Genomic DNA, 17,946 nt, shown 5'->3' with positions numbered 1-17,946 from the left:
GGCACAAAAGGGGGTAGAATTTCCGCTATACATGAGCAACATGGTGGTCATTCCGTGTGGGCATGGCGTGGCCCCTACGTCCCACACACACAAAACATTCTCCCCTAACTTATAGTCAAGAAAATCTTACTTCCTTACTTGGTCTTACAATACTAACATATACTTTGACTGAAAATGTTGGACTCATCTTTTGAAAGATTTCACAATTATTTTTCATGTTAAGACTGGGCAATTGAAAAATTCTTTTCCAACAAGGAAATAAAAAGTCCTCCAATCAACAACAACAAAAAGGTGCACTTTCAGCTAAGATCGTTATACATGTATATCATGTAGATACTTAGATATTTGGGCAATATCAGATCCATGTATGATATTGGTATCTTTAAGGGCAAAAATGTCTAATATAACAAATACAGACCAATATATATTGATATTAGTATTATTTTTTAAACTAACTCATACCGGATCCGATACGATGTACTAAAACTAAGCTTTTGATTGGAAGGCTTTTTATTCTTTGGATTTCTAATCTTTCGCTGTAGGTTATATTATTGAGATGCACTTACCGTGAAGAATCAAGAACCGTTAAAAATATGGGATAAATTGTGTACCTACCCTAGCTGTTTAAACAAAGGGCAAGCTCACTAACTTTTTAGAGAGAGTTTTATGAACTTATCTTCGTGTAAGGGTGTCAATTTGAATGGTTTCCGGTACTTGCAACGGGTCTATACCGGTATTGGTACAAAAGGTGTCAATTTCAGTACCGTCCCATTTAGTAAATGGAACCAAACTTAAGTCCCGATCTCGATTTATTTGAGATGAGACGGTATCGGTTCTTAAACGGTTCTAGGCCCAATAAAAAAGGGAGAAGAAATTTAATGGTTCTGAGATAATTCCATTATTTGAAAGCAGAATACGAAACTAAGATAAATTTCATGGATTTACTTCTTCAATGTCCTCCCTTAGATCATATGTAGTCTTTTCAAAACGACGTCTAAAAATTAATGACGACGAAATAAACAAACCCATATATGGTTTTAGTGCAATCACAAAACAAGTTTGTAGAAATAGAACTAAAGGTCCATTAGCCAAAACATCTATAAGAGAATATACCACTAAAATATATCAAACTACTGCCATAAAACTTCACACAATAACATGAAATATACTCTTTGACAGGGTACTCATAGTTCTGATACCTAACCGAAAATACGGTACTAGTACCATTGGGAATCTTGTCCCAGAACCGTCTCGTCCCATTTATTATTCGGTACCAATCAGATCCCAATACCGTCCCATTTATTAATGGTACAATCCGGTACTGGTTTTAGCGGGGTGGTTCCTGGTTCTGGTCCCAAATTGACACCCTTATCTTTGTGTAAGTCAGATGTTGTTATTATGAATAATACATGAGAGAGGAACCTTGAACAAGTGGCATATGGAAGAGCACACCAATGAGATGCAACAAAATAGGTATCATACATAAGAAGGCTGAGAGGTCATTCTAAGTAAAGAGGAAGGATAGATAGACAAAAGGGTGCAAGTCTAATAATAAAAAAAAAAATCAATGAAACTTTCATTTTGTTGTAACAAGTCTTTTGAAACGAAACTCCGAAAAAATCACATAGATTCAATGAAGTCTAATTCCAAATTTTAAGACCTTGCCTCCATGGTCTATAAAAGAAAGGCGAAATTTTTCATCGCTAGGGTAGATAGAATCTCTTCATCCATGATGATTTGATGCTATGATTGAACTCCTAGAATGGTAAGTCTCATCATTTAACACTCACTCCTATTAATAAAGATACAAAATATCCTTAGTCAAATAAAAGAGAATCAATGTTTATCAAAAAACTAATAATAATAATAATAAGAGAATCAGATCTCATGGCTGAAGAGATTCTCTCTTCACATGGGTGAAGGAAAAATAAGTCTATTTTAAACCTAAGTGATTGCTACTTGGCAATGCACATGTTGTCTACCCCCCACCATTTGTTCATCTGGAATTCAGCATAAATAAGTTCTCCTAAATGACCACATTAAGATTTGAGGCGTAGCTGAAAAGTCAAGATTGGGCATTTGGATTAATTGGGTTTGATACGCATACCCCCTAAAATTAATTCAATATTCCTCATGTCCCCCTAAGGTTCTGACAAGTCCACACTCACCCTCTGAAAATTCCACGTACCATTCCTATTTTATCCCCTTAAAGCCATTTAAGTCCACACCAGGCCTTACATGCTAAAAAATGACCAAACTACCTTTTCTTCTATCTTTTCTAAAATTTGAAAAGACCAAAATGCCTTCATCTTCCCCAAATCATCATCTTCTTTTACAATGTAGATACCCAATACTATCACCACCACCACCATCGCCACCCACCATTAACACCATCCCTCGAGCTCATTGACTATGTTGAGCTCAGACTGTTGGATGTTTGAGCTGTCATGTGTCAGACATCCACACTAGCACTGCCGCATTGCTGAGCTATAGGGAATTGGAGAGGATAATAAACCTTAGGACAATCAACTTATTATTTAAACCAAGGTAAATGGCACTTGATTGGAAGGCACATTTGAAGACTTGTGGACCTAGAGTACAAATATGTTTGCGAGTTCAAACTGGCGCATTTGAAGACTTGTGGAGTCAGAGAGTACAGATGTGATTGTGAATTGCAACCCAAAAGTCGAATCCAATCGTTAGATTGTTGCCTCCTCACCTCCCTCCTCGTTTGTTATAGTTTCGTTTTAGTGTAATATGTGCATACTCTGGCTCATGGATTCCAATTAATTGAGATACCATTTTAGCGAAATGTGTTCATACTCTTAACCATGGATAGATTGTTGCAAGAAGAAGGGCTTGAATTGTTTCACATTGATATCTTGAAAAGTACACCACAATGCACTCGACATTCATTAGATAGAGGGATTGTGAGAAGAGTAGAACAAAACTATGACATCTATCTGCCTAAATAGAATAATGGAAATGCCTTTATGTATCCAAAGGTTTCAATTATGATACCACACACATTTAAGACTTGAGATATAATTGAATGTCCAAACTCCAGAGTACACCAGCAGGCAAGGGAGGGGTAGGGTGTGGTTGCAAGGTGCTGCAGGAAGCTTGGGGTGGGGTGGGATGGGGTTACGGGGAAGCCAGGGTTTGGGGAGAGGAAGGAACAGAGTGGGCCCCAGTAGGGTGGGTGGGGCTGGCGGGTGGCGGTAGTAGCAGCCAGTGAAAATAGGTACCCTAGTTATAATTTCATATACGTTGGGTACCTTATATATATTTTCTGCAAATGTTAGGTATCTCAAGTGTCATTTACTCAATAAATAAAGAGTAAAAGTTTTTTAGGGCACTGTCCTCTGTGTCGTAGTGCAGGCTACGCCCAGGCACATGGGGGTGGACACAATGATCACCCTGCCCCCTGCATAGGCTGCCTATGTGTCTGGGCGCAGTCTACGCTACTGCACAGAAAACATTCTTCCAAGTTTTATTGTTTGGTACTCTGGTACCCCTTTCAAATGACATCTCTGTCCCTTTATTGGATGAAGAGAGAGATGAACATTGGGACCCCGCGTAGAATGCCACGCTTTTGGATGGACAAGGACAACAATTTCCCAAAATTTTTTAGTATTTTGCAACCGTTGTCCGTTGGGACCTTTATGACCGTTGCGGCCACTTGCCCGTTACAGATTCAAAAAGGGCCTTTCACCTTGGCGTGAAATGCATTATCTTGGAGAACAAAAAAAACTGAAGAGAGACCCTTTTCGGTTGTGTCAGATTAGATGGGTTGCGTTTCGTCCAAAGCATTCAAGAAGGATTTCAACCAGGAACTCCTCTTCGGCAATGGAGATTACACGAATCATGTCGTCTCTCTCACTTCCAGCACATACGGAGTTCTCAAACTCGACCAAGAACCCATCAAGGAAACCGTCAAGGAGAGAACAATGTCTCCTCCTCATGTCGTGTGCCCCAAACTTCAGAGAAAGGGAACGGAAGAGCCTGAGGTCATCAATGCTTGGGAATTGATGGAAGATCTCGAAGACGAAATACCCATATCGGCACATACCAAAAAAAGCCCCAAATCACGAGTTGTAGATGTGGATTTCAGGAACCCTTTGAAGTTCTTCAACGAAATCAACTCCTCAAAGAAGCAGAAAAAAATTGCAGGGAAGGAGAACAAGCATCGACAGAGTGGATGTGATGGTGCAGTTGGGCACTCGGAGCACAACCCGAAACAGGTACTGAAACCTTTTTCTTCTTTAGAGAACGTACAGAAGGCCACACCCAAGAAGGGTACTCCTGTAGATCTCAAGACGAATAATTTCAGAGTCCACTCCGGGTTTTCAAGTTCAAGAAAGAGTTTAAGTCCCCTGTTTGATCCAGAGCTCCTTGCATCCTTCGAGATAGAACTCAGCGAAGAGGGAGAACAAATTAAGAAAATGGTCTTTCCGGAGCCTAGAATTTGCAAGGCCCTAAATTGGGAGTCAATGCTCGAACAGTTTGAGAAGAAATGCCCTCCAGGCGGCGAAAATGCGGTGGTCATCTACACTACCACGTTGAGAGGAATCAGGAAAACTTTCGAAGACTGCAACAGTGTTCGATCCGTGGTAGAATCTCATCACATCCACATCATTGAACGAGACATTTCAATGGATTCTGGGTTTAGGGAGGAATTAAGGTGCTTGATGGGAAAAAAAGAGGTTATAGTACCTGTAGTGTTCGTGAAAGGAAGGTTGATTGGAGGAGCAGATGAGGTGGTAAAGATGGAAGAAGAGGGAAAATTGGGAGTCTTGTTTCGTGGGATTCCAAGGGCCTTGGCGGGCTGTGAAGGCTGCGGGGGCGTAAGGTTTGTAATGTGTATGGATTGCAGTGGGAGTCGTAAAGTCTTAGATGAAGACATGAAGAAAATGGTTAAGTGTGAAGGTTGCAATGAAAATGGATTGATCCAATGCCCTATTTGTTGTTAAAACAATTTTGTGGCTCTATCATACCTTGGCCCCCCCAAAGAAGAAATCTGAAGATTTCTTTGTTGGTGATAACAATGAAAATGGATTGATCCAATGCCTTAATCTGCTACCTACCCACAGAAAGGAAATTTGAAGATTTCTTTATTGGTGATAGGTGGTGGTTATGGGTTTGTGGTTTTAAGGGTTTTGGTTCTTTTTCTACGACTCTTTCTCATTGAGTGGAAAGGTCTTGTGTACTACACTTCTTCTACCAAAGGTTCCACAATTTTTTTATCTTGTGAGGATCTGAATGAGTGATAAATTTTGGAGAGGGCTTCTGCACCCTCATTAGATGTTAGTTTGTGTTATAATCGTTCATTTCTTCTATATTTTGTGTAATCTGCTGTTGCATGGATTGGCATATATATAGTAGTGTAGTAAATAATACCAATAAATTAAGTTTCCATCAGTAGGAGAACCAGTTACATGATCACGAACACCATTTACTGTGACCACAACACTATACACAACGAGATTGAAGGTGGGCTGAGGCGCGCTACTGGTAACTAACTCCTTAAGGTAATAGTCGTCTTCCCCTATAGTGCAAACCAAGTTCTTGTTGATTTGACCTTCAAGATACAACAGCGCAAATAACCCTACCAATAATTGATGCACTATTAGAACCCGTTGGGACTCTATAGCCCGAATTATTTTAACAAAAAAACCTCTGCAACTCCCCCTCAAAGAACACAAAATCTCTGTAAGCTGACATTATACCAGACTTGTTTGTTCTTTAAAGAATAGTTCCAATGCAAACAAGAGGTTAAAGTCCAATTTTACCAAATAGCTAACGATGGTTTCTTCTGGCTCAAAGTAAGAAGATTGCATTTTTCGATAACAAATCCAATGTGTTCCATTACAAAACCACCATCCAACCTTGTAATCACTCTAATCACGGAGTACTTCATTAACTTGTCACGATTTTAACAATGGCCGAGCAGTGAGTGACAACAAAAGTAATAGAACCTTCACGAGTTAGAGGCATTTGGAGAAAAAATGACATGGTAAATTTGAAAAACAGCTATTGCATATCCCTTTGGCCAGGATTGTACTGACATTGGGAAAAGGGTAGATAATTAAAAACCTCCCCTAAAACAAAAGTTTTTTTTCAACTGTTTAACATAAATTTCCGTAAAACTATTTTCCCTTCTTTTAATCTCATAAAATATAAAATTTTGTATTGATTTTTCTTTTTTTTTTTTACAAACCTCACAAAATATTTTGCAATTGACTGTTACAAGTCATTGTGCCACCACTGCCACAAGTATATTTAAAGTTGATTACCAAATATTTTTGGAGATAACTCAATACCATATGGTATAATATTCCGATCTTAATACGATTCCTGTAAAATATTTTCCAGTTGAAATCAAGAATCAGGCAGTATCGACACAAAATAATTAACAAAGAAAAAATAAAAATAACTATGCGTAGCAGCTCATGCCTTGGCCTCGATGGTTGCAAGTAACAGATGAGCAAACACAATGGTTCAACTGAAAATTGTGTCTACTACAAGGATCCGGTTTGTTAGATTCAAATCTTATGGTTGAGCACCCCTACACTTATGTAACTAGCAACCCAGATTCATACCATTCTTCCCATCACCTGCCAACACAGCTGTTGCTGCAATCCTACAATTGTAAACAAAAGCCCTCCACGATTGTAAAATGTGATGATACAGAAACCACTCAACTCTTCCAGACACCACCCATCTGACCAAATCAATACGGCCTGTATCTACGCCCACGACCACTGTCACTACTCTGCTTCCCTCCACTTGAGCTTCCACCACTCCTGCCGCCGCTTCTCTGCTGCTGCGGCTGAGCAGGTGGGGCATGAGGCTGAGCTCCAGGCTGTTGCCTGCAACAAGTGAACACAATATATTATGCTATGTATCCCGAGCCAAGATTTTGGAAATTGGAACAGAAACTGGCTATTGATGTAAATGTAAAATTCCTAGAAGGTAAACAATTAGGCCTTGCTGGGGAAGCTAAATGGTACAAACACTCCGGATCCCACAAATCAACGTTTTAACCCTTTTCTAATCAAAGTCCATTGTTAGCAATAGGATGGTTCAAACTTGAGGAATCCAAGGTTTTCACACCAACAACCGATTGACCGTTCGCATCTCAGAAAATGCATTATTTTTTACGCACATGATCAAATGACTGGTGGGTAAAGAATGTAAACCATGGGAATCAATCCCACTGTCCACATTCTACCAAGTCCAGTTCTAGCTTTCTGCATCTGGCATTTGTCCAATTGTCAAGAATGAACTACAAAAGATGCCTTTTATCCATGGGGCAGTAAAGGATGTGAATTACAGGACTTGAAATTTGTGCTTACAGGACATATCCTATCCGTCCATCAGGCAACAGCATAGGCATCATCGCCATGCCAGCAGGAGTAGGTCCCCTGCCATAAATCAGAGGCTGCAAGAAAAAAACATCTGTATCAGAATAGCCATAAATGCAAGAGCAGTTCAACCATCCCACGGTTTTTGGTTCAATAAGTGCAACATCATAAATAACAAATAGGGACATCTCACCTGCGCAAATCCTGCAGCACCATACCCTGCACCAAGAGCACCATAGGGACCCCCAACCAAACCATAACCAACACGAGGCGGATAGGTTGGAAGCAAAGCTGCTTTTTGTGAATTCACTCCTCCATCAGCCTTCCGATCTGCTTGTGGTTTTGCAAGAGAACACTCCAGGACTTGCCCTGTTAATGAGGATAAACACACCATCGTTTATAAGGCTACTTAAAGTTTGGTTGGGGAAGGGGGAAGACAGGGAAAATATGAAGAGGGCATCACCATCTATTTCATAATCCTCTGTGTTCTTCAGTGCCTTCATGGCACTTGACCTCTCTGCAAAATGAACAAAACCAAATCTGCTCTTTTCCTGTCCAGACTTTGCAGGTGGCAGCACTACTTTCGTAATCTCGCCATGGTGTTCAAATAGCTCCCTTAGCTTATCCTGTGTTACGTTCTTGGGCAAATTCTTCACATATACTGCCTTCACCTACATGAATAAACAATAGACTAAAGCCAACTTGAAAAGACAAACAATGGACTCCTCAATTGATTGGGGAACAAACCCAAACCCAAACCCAAGAAAGCATGAACCAGGAAATTTAACTCCAGCATTTTGAAGATAATTGACTACATGTGGAGGTAAGAGTATACAACCAAGTAAATCAAGTTGATCTTATTCTTTTTTTTTTTTCAAAAATATCTATATCCTCTGCTGAAAAATGGAGACCAAGACTGGAGTTTCGTGGAAAAAAATAAGCACTTTATATGATTGGAACCGGCAACTTATACCTTACCAAGTGTGTCTCTACTACTGAGTTAAAAGGGCCAATTTTATTGAATTCATGGATTAGTCCACTACGCGTCTACTGCATTTTTACAAATCAAAATAGATTTTTTGTTTTTAAATCTATAACATTCGTGTCTGGGAGAATATTCAATCAGATGACGATAACCATAAGATCTATCGTAATTCTATGAGTCCTTTGGAGATTCTAAGATCGGTGGTAGGCATGGTCTAGTAAACTCAAACCATTGACTATTCCAACAAGACAAACAAACCAAAAATGAAATGCAGTAGTACCTGTGAAGAAGAAGCAGACTCAGCATTCTTAGGGTCAGCCCAACTCACAGTTGGAACATTATTATCTAGCTTAAATTTTGAGTTTGACATCTTCTGCCTTGAATATTCGGCACAAGCATGGTTATAATATTCAATGAAAGCAAAGCCACGGTTACGGCTGGAGTTCTGTGGATCCTGCAATTACAAACAAATAAAATAACAAGTTAAATTCAATACATCACTACCAGAACCAGAACCAGAACCACTAGTAATAATAGAAATAAAGCTCCAAACACTGATGTACAACAAAAGAAAGCGTAAATTACACCTAAGGTTTCTAGAATTCAGGGCATCTACGTGTATGATTTCTAATGTTTAAAAACTAACGTTTGGGGTGCCCCACTCACAAATGGTATCAGTTCATGCTAACAGTTGATGACAAAATGACCCAAGCTTCTAGATCTATCAAAAGATTAGAACTAGAAGGATATGGTTCAACCATCATGCTTCTGTATTTTTAAACCTTCGATTTTCATCGTGACCGTTCATTTGACATTTCAAATCATGACAGACACGGTGGTACATTCTGATTTAAGATCAGACCATCGGGAGCTTCTAAGGGATTGGAATTGGAAAGACAGTTCAACCATAATGTTTTATTAATTTTAAGTCTTTGATGATTTGGATCATGATTCTTCAATTAGCATTTTAAATCATGGAAAACAAAAAAGTCACAAGTAGACAATAAAAGCATTAACCTTCAGCAGCTCCACAGAATTAACTCCGGGACCAATATCTGTCACTATCTTCCTAAGATCCTCCTCCATCCAGCTTTTGGGAACATTACCAATGAATAAACGATGCTTTGCTTGAGATGTTGAACACTTTATCTTTCTTCCCTGGAAGTTAAAAGAAAAAAAAATAAAATTTGAGAACTAATACAATCTTCACTTGAGATACCAGATATCACTGGAAAAGCCACAGAATGGGGGCATCAGGAACGTAGGCAGCCTCAATGATACAATAAAAGCTTCGAACCTCAAGTGATGCCTATTTTTCCTTCTTGCTTCCACCAAATAATAGATAATATTCAAATAAACAGATGTATAAATTGCACTAAGAAGTGAAATTCAGAAACCAAGCCATGGAACCGTAAAATCCCAAACCTGCAATAAAACATTTTCCCAAGGAGAAAAATAGCCAAACACTAAGTATATACGTAATCCATAAGCACAGTTTGTGATTGTCAATCAAAACTGACATTTTCTCCTTTACTATGTTGGACTTGTTGGTAATCCCCCCTTCTCCTTAGAGGACCTTTAAATTAAAGATTATAAATAATGGACAGGATAATTCTATAATATTGCTCTCAAAAAGAAACCCTGGATTAAAGCTGGATCAAACAACACTGGTACTCTGGTAGGTACCACAACTTATCACACTTCAATTTGAGCAATCTCACAGAATCAGTACCCAAAAAAGAGGAAAGACACGCTTGAGAGAGTGATAATACAACAAATGGTGATATTAAAACTAACTCAGCAAGAAGCTGTCAGAATAAAAATTAGACAATAGAACATTAAAAAAAAATGCACTCAAATACCTTCAATTCTTTGTTATTCAGCTCCTCAATTGCATTGGAAGCCAATTCTTTGGTTCTGAAAGTCACAAAAGCATAGCCCTTATTCTCCCCTGAATCTTTATCCTTCATTACCCTGACCTGTTGTGCCAATATCAATATAATTAGTTCACCATGGCTGAAATCGACAGAACACTACAATAAAGAACCAAATACTTACCTCAGTGACTTCTCCAATGGACTCAAAAAAGCTTCTCAAATCCTCCTCAGTCGCATCATGAGGAATGCTACCAATATAAACTTCAGAGCCATGAGGAGGAAGAGCAAGAAGTTCAGCATGCTTTTTGATTTCATCTTCATCCAATGCCTTGGTAGTTTTCATCTCCTCATCACCGCTGGAGCTTGCCCGTGCATCAGATCCATTAGCAGCCGTAGGCTCTTCCTCCTCTTCTTCCTCTTCTTCTACCTCCTCCTCTTCTTCTTCCTCTTCTTCCTCTTCTACCTCTTCCACTTCTTCCTCTTCCTCTACCTCTTCGTATTCAACCTCCTCCGTCTCTTCAGCATCATTGTCTCCATCAAGGTCTACACGTTCGTCATGTTCATCTGGCTTTTCAATCTCCATCAGCTTTTCAGGTTCAACTGGCCTTTGAGTTGCTGCAGCATTTGCTTTCGCCCTTGGCATCTTATGTATCTAACTAGATAGGTTTGCAAGACAACTGTGAAGGAAGCAAGGAAGGCAGAAGCATTTGCAAAAGGAAGTATACAAATATGGATAGGTGGAAACAAAACGAAAGGCCAAAAGGAGTAGCCGAGTAAGAAACTCAATTGAACCCGTGCCATGAGAAATGGATCCAAGGAATTTCAGTGAAAGATTTCCAGTACAGGGATGATAACAGTAGTAAGAGCACTAATAGAGACAGGCAAGAAAGAATTCTGAATGAAAACCAAGAGGATGATGATGCTAACAGGTGCAAAAAAAATAAGAAATGAATTTCTCAAAATTTAGATATCAGGCAGCAGCCCAACAAATTCTGGCCAGTCTATGTGTTTAAATATCTAAATTCCGGCAAATGCATTCACAAGAGAAAAAAAAAAGGAGAGAAGAAACAAAAAGCAGCAGATAAGAAATAAGATATCAAATCAACGACTTAAAAAGGAAATAAAGAACCAATTTGAAATAATTATATTGACCCAACAATAGGAACATGAGAGAGCTTGCAAAACACATACTCTTAAGAACAATCAGCAATTAGTTGCCACTTCACTACAAGTAAATAAGAGAAGTTCAATGCAGACAAGTTTACAATTTTATGGCATTGTTATAATCTTGTTTTACCGTTAAATAAAACAAGAAAAAGCCCAAATATGAATACATAAATAGGGACACATGACGAAGAAACAATAATTTTAGTTTGAACCACGTTACTCATGCTTTAACCATATGGATATATTCAAAGTACCCTACAAAGGGGGAGTATCAAAGATGGAAACTTACAACCACCACAAAATTGCGAAGGATGCACAAGGCATGAGCCCTCGAACAGTTTGTGTCTAACCTCTTCTTTGGCTTTGAGTCGAAAGGGGGATGCAAAAAAATTGAAGGTTGACTTGTGCACAACTTACAACATTCTCATCCTAACATGTCTATTCCTATTAATTTCCTTAGTGTAGTTCAAAGAAGAATTACCTTACACATCACAATTGATAAAAAAGAAGATAAACCAAGAACCTAACTTACGCATATCTTATAAACCAATTTCTTCTATCTAAGGTTTGATCCTATGTTTCAACAACCAATATGTTTAAAACTAATGCACAAGAGTTTCATTCATTAGCATTGAAGTCTCATCAAGTTATATACCTAGATTTTATATTTTTCTTTGACAGAGTTACAATCAAAATTTTCCTACATTTCTGAACGTATATTTTGGAATGTTTCGTTTCTCAAGAAAACCATGAATAAGTATCGTCCGAATCCATGTTCTGATATGCAGATCATTGTGATTGATCAACTTTCATATTGTCCTTAGAGTCGTAGTCAATCAAATAATGTTTAGTGCCCACACGAGCCAATAGTATGTGTGCAATACATCTTCTATGCCGACTTTAACACATCTATTCTTGTCCCTCTCCCATTTAAGTCCAAGCATCCAAGAAGTTAATTATTGAGGAAACTTAATTATTAAAGCTATCTTTAAGCATAAACGTGGCCTAGAAGTTGTCTTTGATCTTTGTGCTTTGCCCCCTTAGCTGCTACTAGATTAAACTTTCCACTTTCTTAATTGCTAGTCTGCTTTTGGAAATTAAGTCACTGATTAGAAATAACATCCTTTCATCCTTCTGCATTTTACCACTTCAATAATTGAATTTTTTGGTCTTGGAACATTTCAGTCCATTGAGTTCAGTACTCTCTCTCTCTCTCTCTCCGAATATGTCTTGGGCCATTTCAATCCTTCGAGGGATCAGTACTCTCTCTCTCTCTCTAGATGGACACTATTTCTTCCTTCTACCATTGTTCTGAGTGGTTCACGTTTACAGGTTTCATCGAAAGAATGAGAAGCAAATGTGGAAGTTTACATGGGACGGGAATCATGACCAATTATACTATATCTGTGTTGGCGATGGTCCATTGAAACGAACTAGACCTGTATGTTCAACCTACAAGTGTCCACAGCTTGCACATTTTAACGTACTTTACATCATCTAACAAAAAAAAAACCCTAAATTTTAGGTAACCAAAATATTCCCAAAAATGAACACATTACTACCCTGTTCAAGGAATAGTTAACTTACTACATAGTAAAAGACTAAAAGCAACCAAAACCAATGAGACACAACCAATTCTTCTTCGATTACCAACTGATTCACACATCCAATCAATTGTTAAACGGTTTCAAGTTTTGCCCTAATAATCACTGAAACAATTGGATCAAGTAGCAGGAACCTATTCTTAAACAGAACCATACAGATGGAGAATACAGTGAATCAGGAGGGACGAAAAAATAACGAAAAAAAGATATCTATCCCAATAATCTCAAAGTACGTATTATGAAATGATCGCTGAATTGAGAAGAGTATAGAGAGTATAGAGAGAGAGAGAGAGAGAGAGAGAGAGAGAGAGAGAGAGAGAGCTAGGGAGAAGAGGATTACCAGAGAAATGCTTGCAGGATTTGATTCGGGAGAGCAAACCAACGAGGAAAATATCTTAGGAAGGTCAAAGTCCTTTTGTAACAAAGGAAACCCTAAATAGAAGTTAGGGTTTCGACGTCGGGGCGTCGGCTCAATGCTATGGCCAAACCTATGTTAGTATATTTATCGGGAACTCGGGAGCTGGCGCTTAAGGGCACTATGGTAAATCGAATGCACTTAGATTCTTTTTCACTATCGCCACCCAACATGAAGCACGGGTAGTATAGTAATTTGCTTCCATAAACTAAACAAGGGAAAGTGTTTCCGGTGGGAGAGTGTGGCCCCTGTGCGCAAGAATGCTAATGGCAGTGCGTGCTGAAGCATCCATAAGGTCGTCATTTCACAATTCATAGGGTTAGGGTAGTCATTTCGTTGTCTTATATCTCGGCAGAGGGCACATGCTCTCAAAAAGAATTCTTTTTCCCATTTGATACACCACTTTTCATATGACCAATCTCCACCTAAGACCTGGCTTTCTTTGGACCACAAACAAACCAATTCTAAAACGTGGCTTCAAAGAACCACGCCAGAAACGGTTATACCAGCTAGGATTGGCCCACTAAGGCAATTGCACAACTTTCAACTGGGGATATACTGCTAACCATATCTCACGCGTATCGTATAACAAGATCCCGAGATTCGTTGAGAAGATGATGGCCCTTCATAGTAGTTTCCTAATCTAAACCTGCCAAAATAAGGAGTGTTACTAAAAAAGAAAGTGGTTGAACCCCAAACTTGTATAAATAAGAGCCCTAAGCGCTCATGTAAAGACATTCTTCTTTGATTAGTAAAGAAGTTAAGAAAACTTTGTAGAGCTATCTTCGTTTTTCCAATTCTGCTAGCCCAGGACTAGCTTGAGAGTTGTACAGCCAGAGGGTTCTCCTCCGACAAGATTCTTGGTACAACATTAATAAACAAAGATCTGGAATGCACTTGCAGTGTAGAGGCCCATAGTCAAGTGGTCGACTCTACATCAGTCCCATCTTTCCCCCCACTCCCAGCTTGGTAATGGTTTTTTTTATCCCAAATTTATCTTCTGTTTTTTTCTTTTTTTTGGGTAGAAAGAAGCATTTTCATTCATGCGCATCCAACTCCAAAGAAAGAAAATCAAGATACATAAAACGAATAGAGAGCATGATAAACACAAGGTATGGATATATAGTATTTAAAACCAAGGAGTGGAAATTGATCCGGTCTCACATGCCATTGACTGTACCCCAAAGTTATATGTACCATGTGAAAGGGTTATGTGACAATTCTAACACTTGAATGACTATAGAATGATATGTGATGCATTCTAGACAATCATATACCTTCCCATGTATGTTGTCCATGCATCCATGTATACACAACAATGATCCCTTGCTTAAAATTTGTAAAATAAAATTGTTTTGTTGCAAGTACACTAAAGGGTAAGAAAATTAATTAAGCGTATATGTAATAGGGCGTATTACCAAACTTAACGATACATCCTAATTGATTTTGGCCATTTGGCGGTTTTTAATTGTACGGGTAACTTGGGTCCCTCATATAAGAATCATATGTCATATTGTATGGTCGTATTCAATCATATTCCTAATTTGTAGTTAACTATTCCCGTAAAATTTGTAGTCTTATCATTGACATTTTAAGCATATTTTGACATGGTTTTTATCAATGTATACAACTTGGATAGAGCTGAAATTATATAGAGGTTAGATATGATAGGGCCTACTTCAACACCAAATTTGAGGGCCAGGTTGATTGCCAATTGGCATATATTAAGTGTGACATGCTGCTTATTAGGAACAAATGTACAAATGCGATGTGGTTCGATATAAATGTTTACATTCACCCAAGAGAACTAGATGATATTTAACTAGAACAACAAAAACAAAAAAGCACTTGACACGACTCTTCAGTTCACTAATATGATCTCCCTTGCTTGTATCCAGGGTTTTCCCTACATATACAATATATAGAAACTTTATAAAACCTTAATCCCCATACAATTGCAATATATGAAACCCGACCCAAACATATACAACTCAATAATAATTATGTGGGACATTATAGAATACAGTACATAAAAACCCAACAATTTCTACATTGACTTATATTTTGTAAGCCACCCTGAAGAAAACCAGTATTGATGTTAATTCTACAAACTTTGTGATTGTCTCTGCCTATCTGAGACGCCCAAAGCAACATGGCCTACACCCATGGAAGGAGTTCCCCGTATAGATAATTATATACAAAAGCCGAATAATAATTATGTAGGCCATTACAAAATACAAGACATAAAACCCAACACTGCTACCACTTAATTAGTAAAACATAAATCGAATGAAAACTTTTTTGTATAACCAATTCAACTTGAAAATATATAATAACTAAATTTTATTTCACTTGGATTTAAATAGGAAAATATGGTTGAGAATCTATTTGAAAAATATAAATGCTAACAACTAACTATGTTTAAAATTTTCAAATTAAAATTTGATTGATCTAGGTGTCATGAAGGAAGTTTGGTAAAAATTTAGGAAAGTGAGAGCTAAGAATATATCATTAGAAAAAATGAAGGATAAAAGCCTATTCAAGAAGGGTCATATGGTTTAAGTAAACCATTTTCTACTAGAGAATGTCCATTAGATTGGGGCTGATCCATGCAAATCAACTAGGATTGTCACACATCCAAGTTGAATTGGACTGCAACGAGGTGATTAATGGCATCACAAATCACAACACAGCTTTGGCTCTAGAAACTGAACCAGTCATTCATGACATTGCTCAGCTATCGAATATTTTTCGTAACTGTGAATTCTCTTATGTTCTTAGAGAGATCAATTCTATTGCTCACTCTCTAGTCTAGGAGACCCTACCTTTAATTGAAGAGACATATTGACGAAATTCCACTCCTTGGCTTCACTCTCTTTGTGTAAATGAAGCTTTGTGCTTTTCCTATCAATAAATTCTGGTTTACCCAAGAAAGAAAAAACACTCATTTCTATTAAAAAAAAAAATAACCACTAAATTTTACATGTAGCATATATAGAGTATCCCTCCAATGTTCAACCTCCAAATCATGAGCTGACAAAGCAGAGAAGTCCAAGGTATGATCGAAACATTTTCCCATTACTAAATATGTTCGGTCATATTCTATGTGGGTTGAATCTACATACTATAAGACACATTGTAATACGTATGCTTCCTACTTAAGAAATAGTGGTAAAAAGAACAGAAATTGCATACATATTTTGATAACTAATTTCCCTTCATCGAAAGATAGACAAATAAAAGAAAAACATAACTATATTTTGAGGTTGCTTGGTTGTAAAACAAATCACTAAAAAACCTAAGCTCATAAGATGGTGCCTTTGAGAACAGAGGGGTGCAAGAAAATGTATGGAAAGGGGAATGATGAGTTTGAGGTTGAAATTCGGCACATGGTCAATTCAAACCATTTCCCAAATATTCAATAGTTTAACATGACACAACTAAGTATGCCCACCCATGCAAAAGTGTGGGGTGCCACTTATAAAACTTTTTTTTGCATCAAATCTGTAATATTCTTTTGGAAAAAAGATCTATGTCTGGGAGTGTGACCTACGCAGCACTCCCATGAGTCCGTACAAAGAACTACTCTATTTTTTTTTTCTCTCTTTATTTGTCTTCCTCACCCTACATCTCCATAAAAAAAGGAGAAAAGAGAGATTTTGGACCTTTTACTGCTTTTCACACCTTCTCCAAGGGTAAGTGACTGGATCCCTTTCATAAGTCAAAGCATCAATGTGATGGATGATCATCCATGGTATAGGCATTTCACCAATCTTCAAATGAGGCTATTTTTGCCATAATAATGAAAATGTTCTTGCTTAAGCATCCTATATCACTATTATTTGTTTGTAATAGAAACTAAAATTCCAAAGGAAGCCCATTAACTCTTATCGCTTGGTATTCTCAAAGGCAAGTTTCTCGTCTGGGTGTGTACCTGCGCCCAGGCACAGCCGGACACCAAATGACTAGCACACCCTTGGTCTTTGCCGCCTTTCCAAGGGGTGTGCCAATCATTTCATGCGTGATTGTGCCTGGACTCAGGTACACACTGAGGCACAATACCAGGCAATGTTCTTTCTCCCTAAGAAATTAATAACAATCAAAGGAGCAGTTATGATATTCTGAAGACTAAAGTCAATGACATTGAAAATAAAATAGTCAAATTGATTAACTAGTTGGCATAGTGGTTTAGTACTTCAATAATGTGCAGACAGAACAGCATACAGGGAAACCCTCTTTGGATTTCCCCAATCCCAAGGCAAGAGTTAAAAATATATCTAAAAAGCCTACCACTTCAAAGAGATGAAATCTAGCCTGACCCACACCTAGAAGAAAAATTGAAAAACTGATGTACTGTAGCTCTAACTTTATCTTTCCTCCCCTCCCTTGTTATTTATCACCAATCTAAACATGTTGCATGTCTGAACTCTGAACTCATTTCTCAAAAGAAAATGAGAAAAAAAAAAGACACTAATCAAGGAAATGAAAGATTTTTTAATTATCAAAGTGCTTGGTGAGATATCACTAATTA

General features: G+C 38.0%; 2 protein-coding genes and 1 long non-coding RNA gene across 6 annotated transcripts; 2 read left to right on the top strand and 1 right to left on the bottom strand.

Moving 5' to 3' along the window:
- Positions 1-3,755: 3,755 nt before the first annotated feature.
- On the top strand, positions 3,756-5,036 carry LOC122656542 (uncharacterized protein At3g28850). Of its 2 annotated transcripts, XM_043851116.1 has the most exons (2): positions 3,756-4,299; positions 4,336-5,036. In XM_043851116.1, exons 1-2 carry the CDS (start codon positions 3,789-3,791, stop codon positions 4,971-4,973), a joined length of 1,149 nt encoding a protein of 382 aa, XP_043707051.1. In that variant the 5' UTR covers positions 3,756-3,788; the 3' UTR covers positions 4,974-5,036. The 2 variants fall into 2 exon arrangements, with proteins under 2 accessions (XP_043707051.1, XP_043707041.1); XM_043851106.1 differs by having other exon boundaries at positions 3,756-5,036.
- Positions 5,037-6,730: 1,694 nt separating this feature from the next.
- LOC122669541 (heterogeneous nuclear ribonucleoprotein Q-like) lies at positions 6,731-13,484 on the bottom strand. 3 transcript variants are annotated; one of them, XM_043866321.1, is made up of 9 exons: positions 13,341-13,484; positions 10,411-10,906; positions 10,215-10,331; positions 9,370-9,510; positions 8,633-8,806; positions 7,831-8,038; positions 7,561-7,736; positions 7,359-7,444; positions 6,731-6,872 (listed from the first exon to the last, which is right to left on the bottom strand). In XM_043866321.1, the coding sequence occupies exons 2-9, from the start codon at positions 10,870-10,872 to the stop codon at positions 6,734-6,736; spliced, it is 1,503 nt and encodes a 500-aa protein (XP_043722256.1). In that variant the 5' UTR covers positions 10,873-10,906; positions 13,341-13,484; the 3' UTR covers positions 6,731-6,733. The 3 variants fall into 3 exon arrangements, with proteins under 3 accessions (XP_043722256.1, XP_043722266.1, XP_043722273.1); XM_043866331.1 differs by having other exon boundaries at positions 10,411-10,885; XM_043866338.1 differs by having other exon boundaries at positions 10,411-10,881; positions 13,341-13,477.
- On the top strand, positions 13,123-13,435 carry LOC122669559. Its single transcript, XR_006334044.1, has 2 exons — positions 13,123-13,264; positions 13,312-13,435. It is a non-coding gene; the product is annotated as an uncharacterized LOC122669559 (long non-coding RNA).
- Positions 13,485-17,946: the final 4,462 nt, after the last annotated feature.

The sequence above is a fragment of the Telopea speciosissima genome, chromosome 1, assembly GCF_018873765.1.
Source record: "Telopea speciosissima isolate NSW1024214 ecotype Mountain lineage chromosome 1, Tspe_v1, whole genome shotgun sequence".
NCBI lineage: Eukaryota > Viridiplantae > Streptophyta > Magnoliopsida > Proteales > Proteaceae > Telopea > Telopea speciosissima.
Note: the sequence above shows the minus strand (reverse complement) of the source record. Positions and strands in the feature narration are given on the sequence as shown.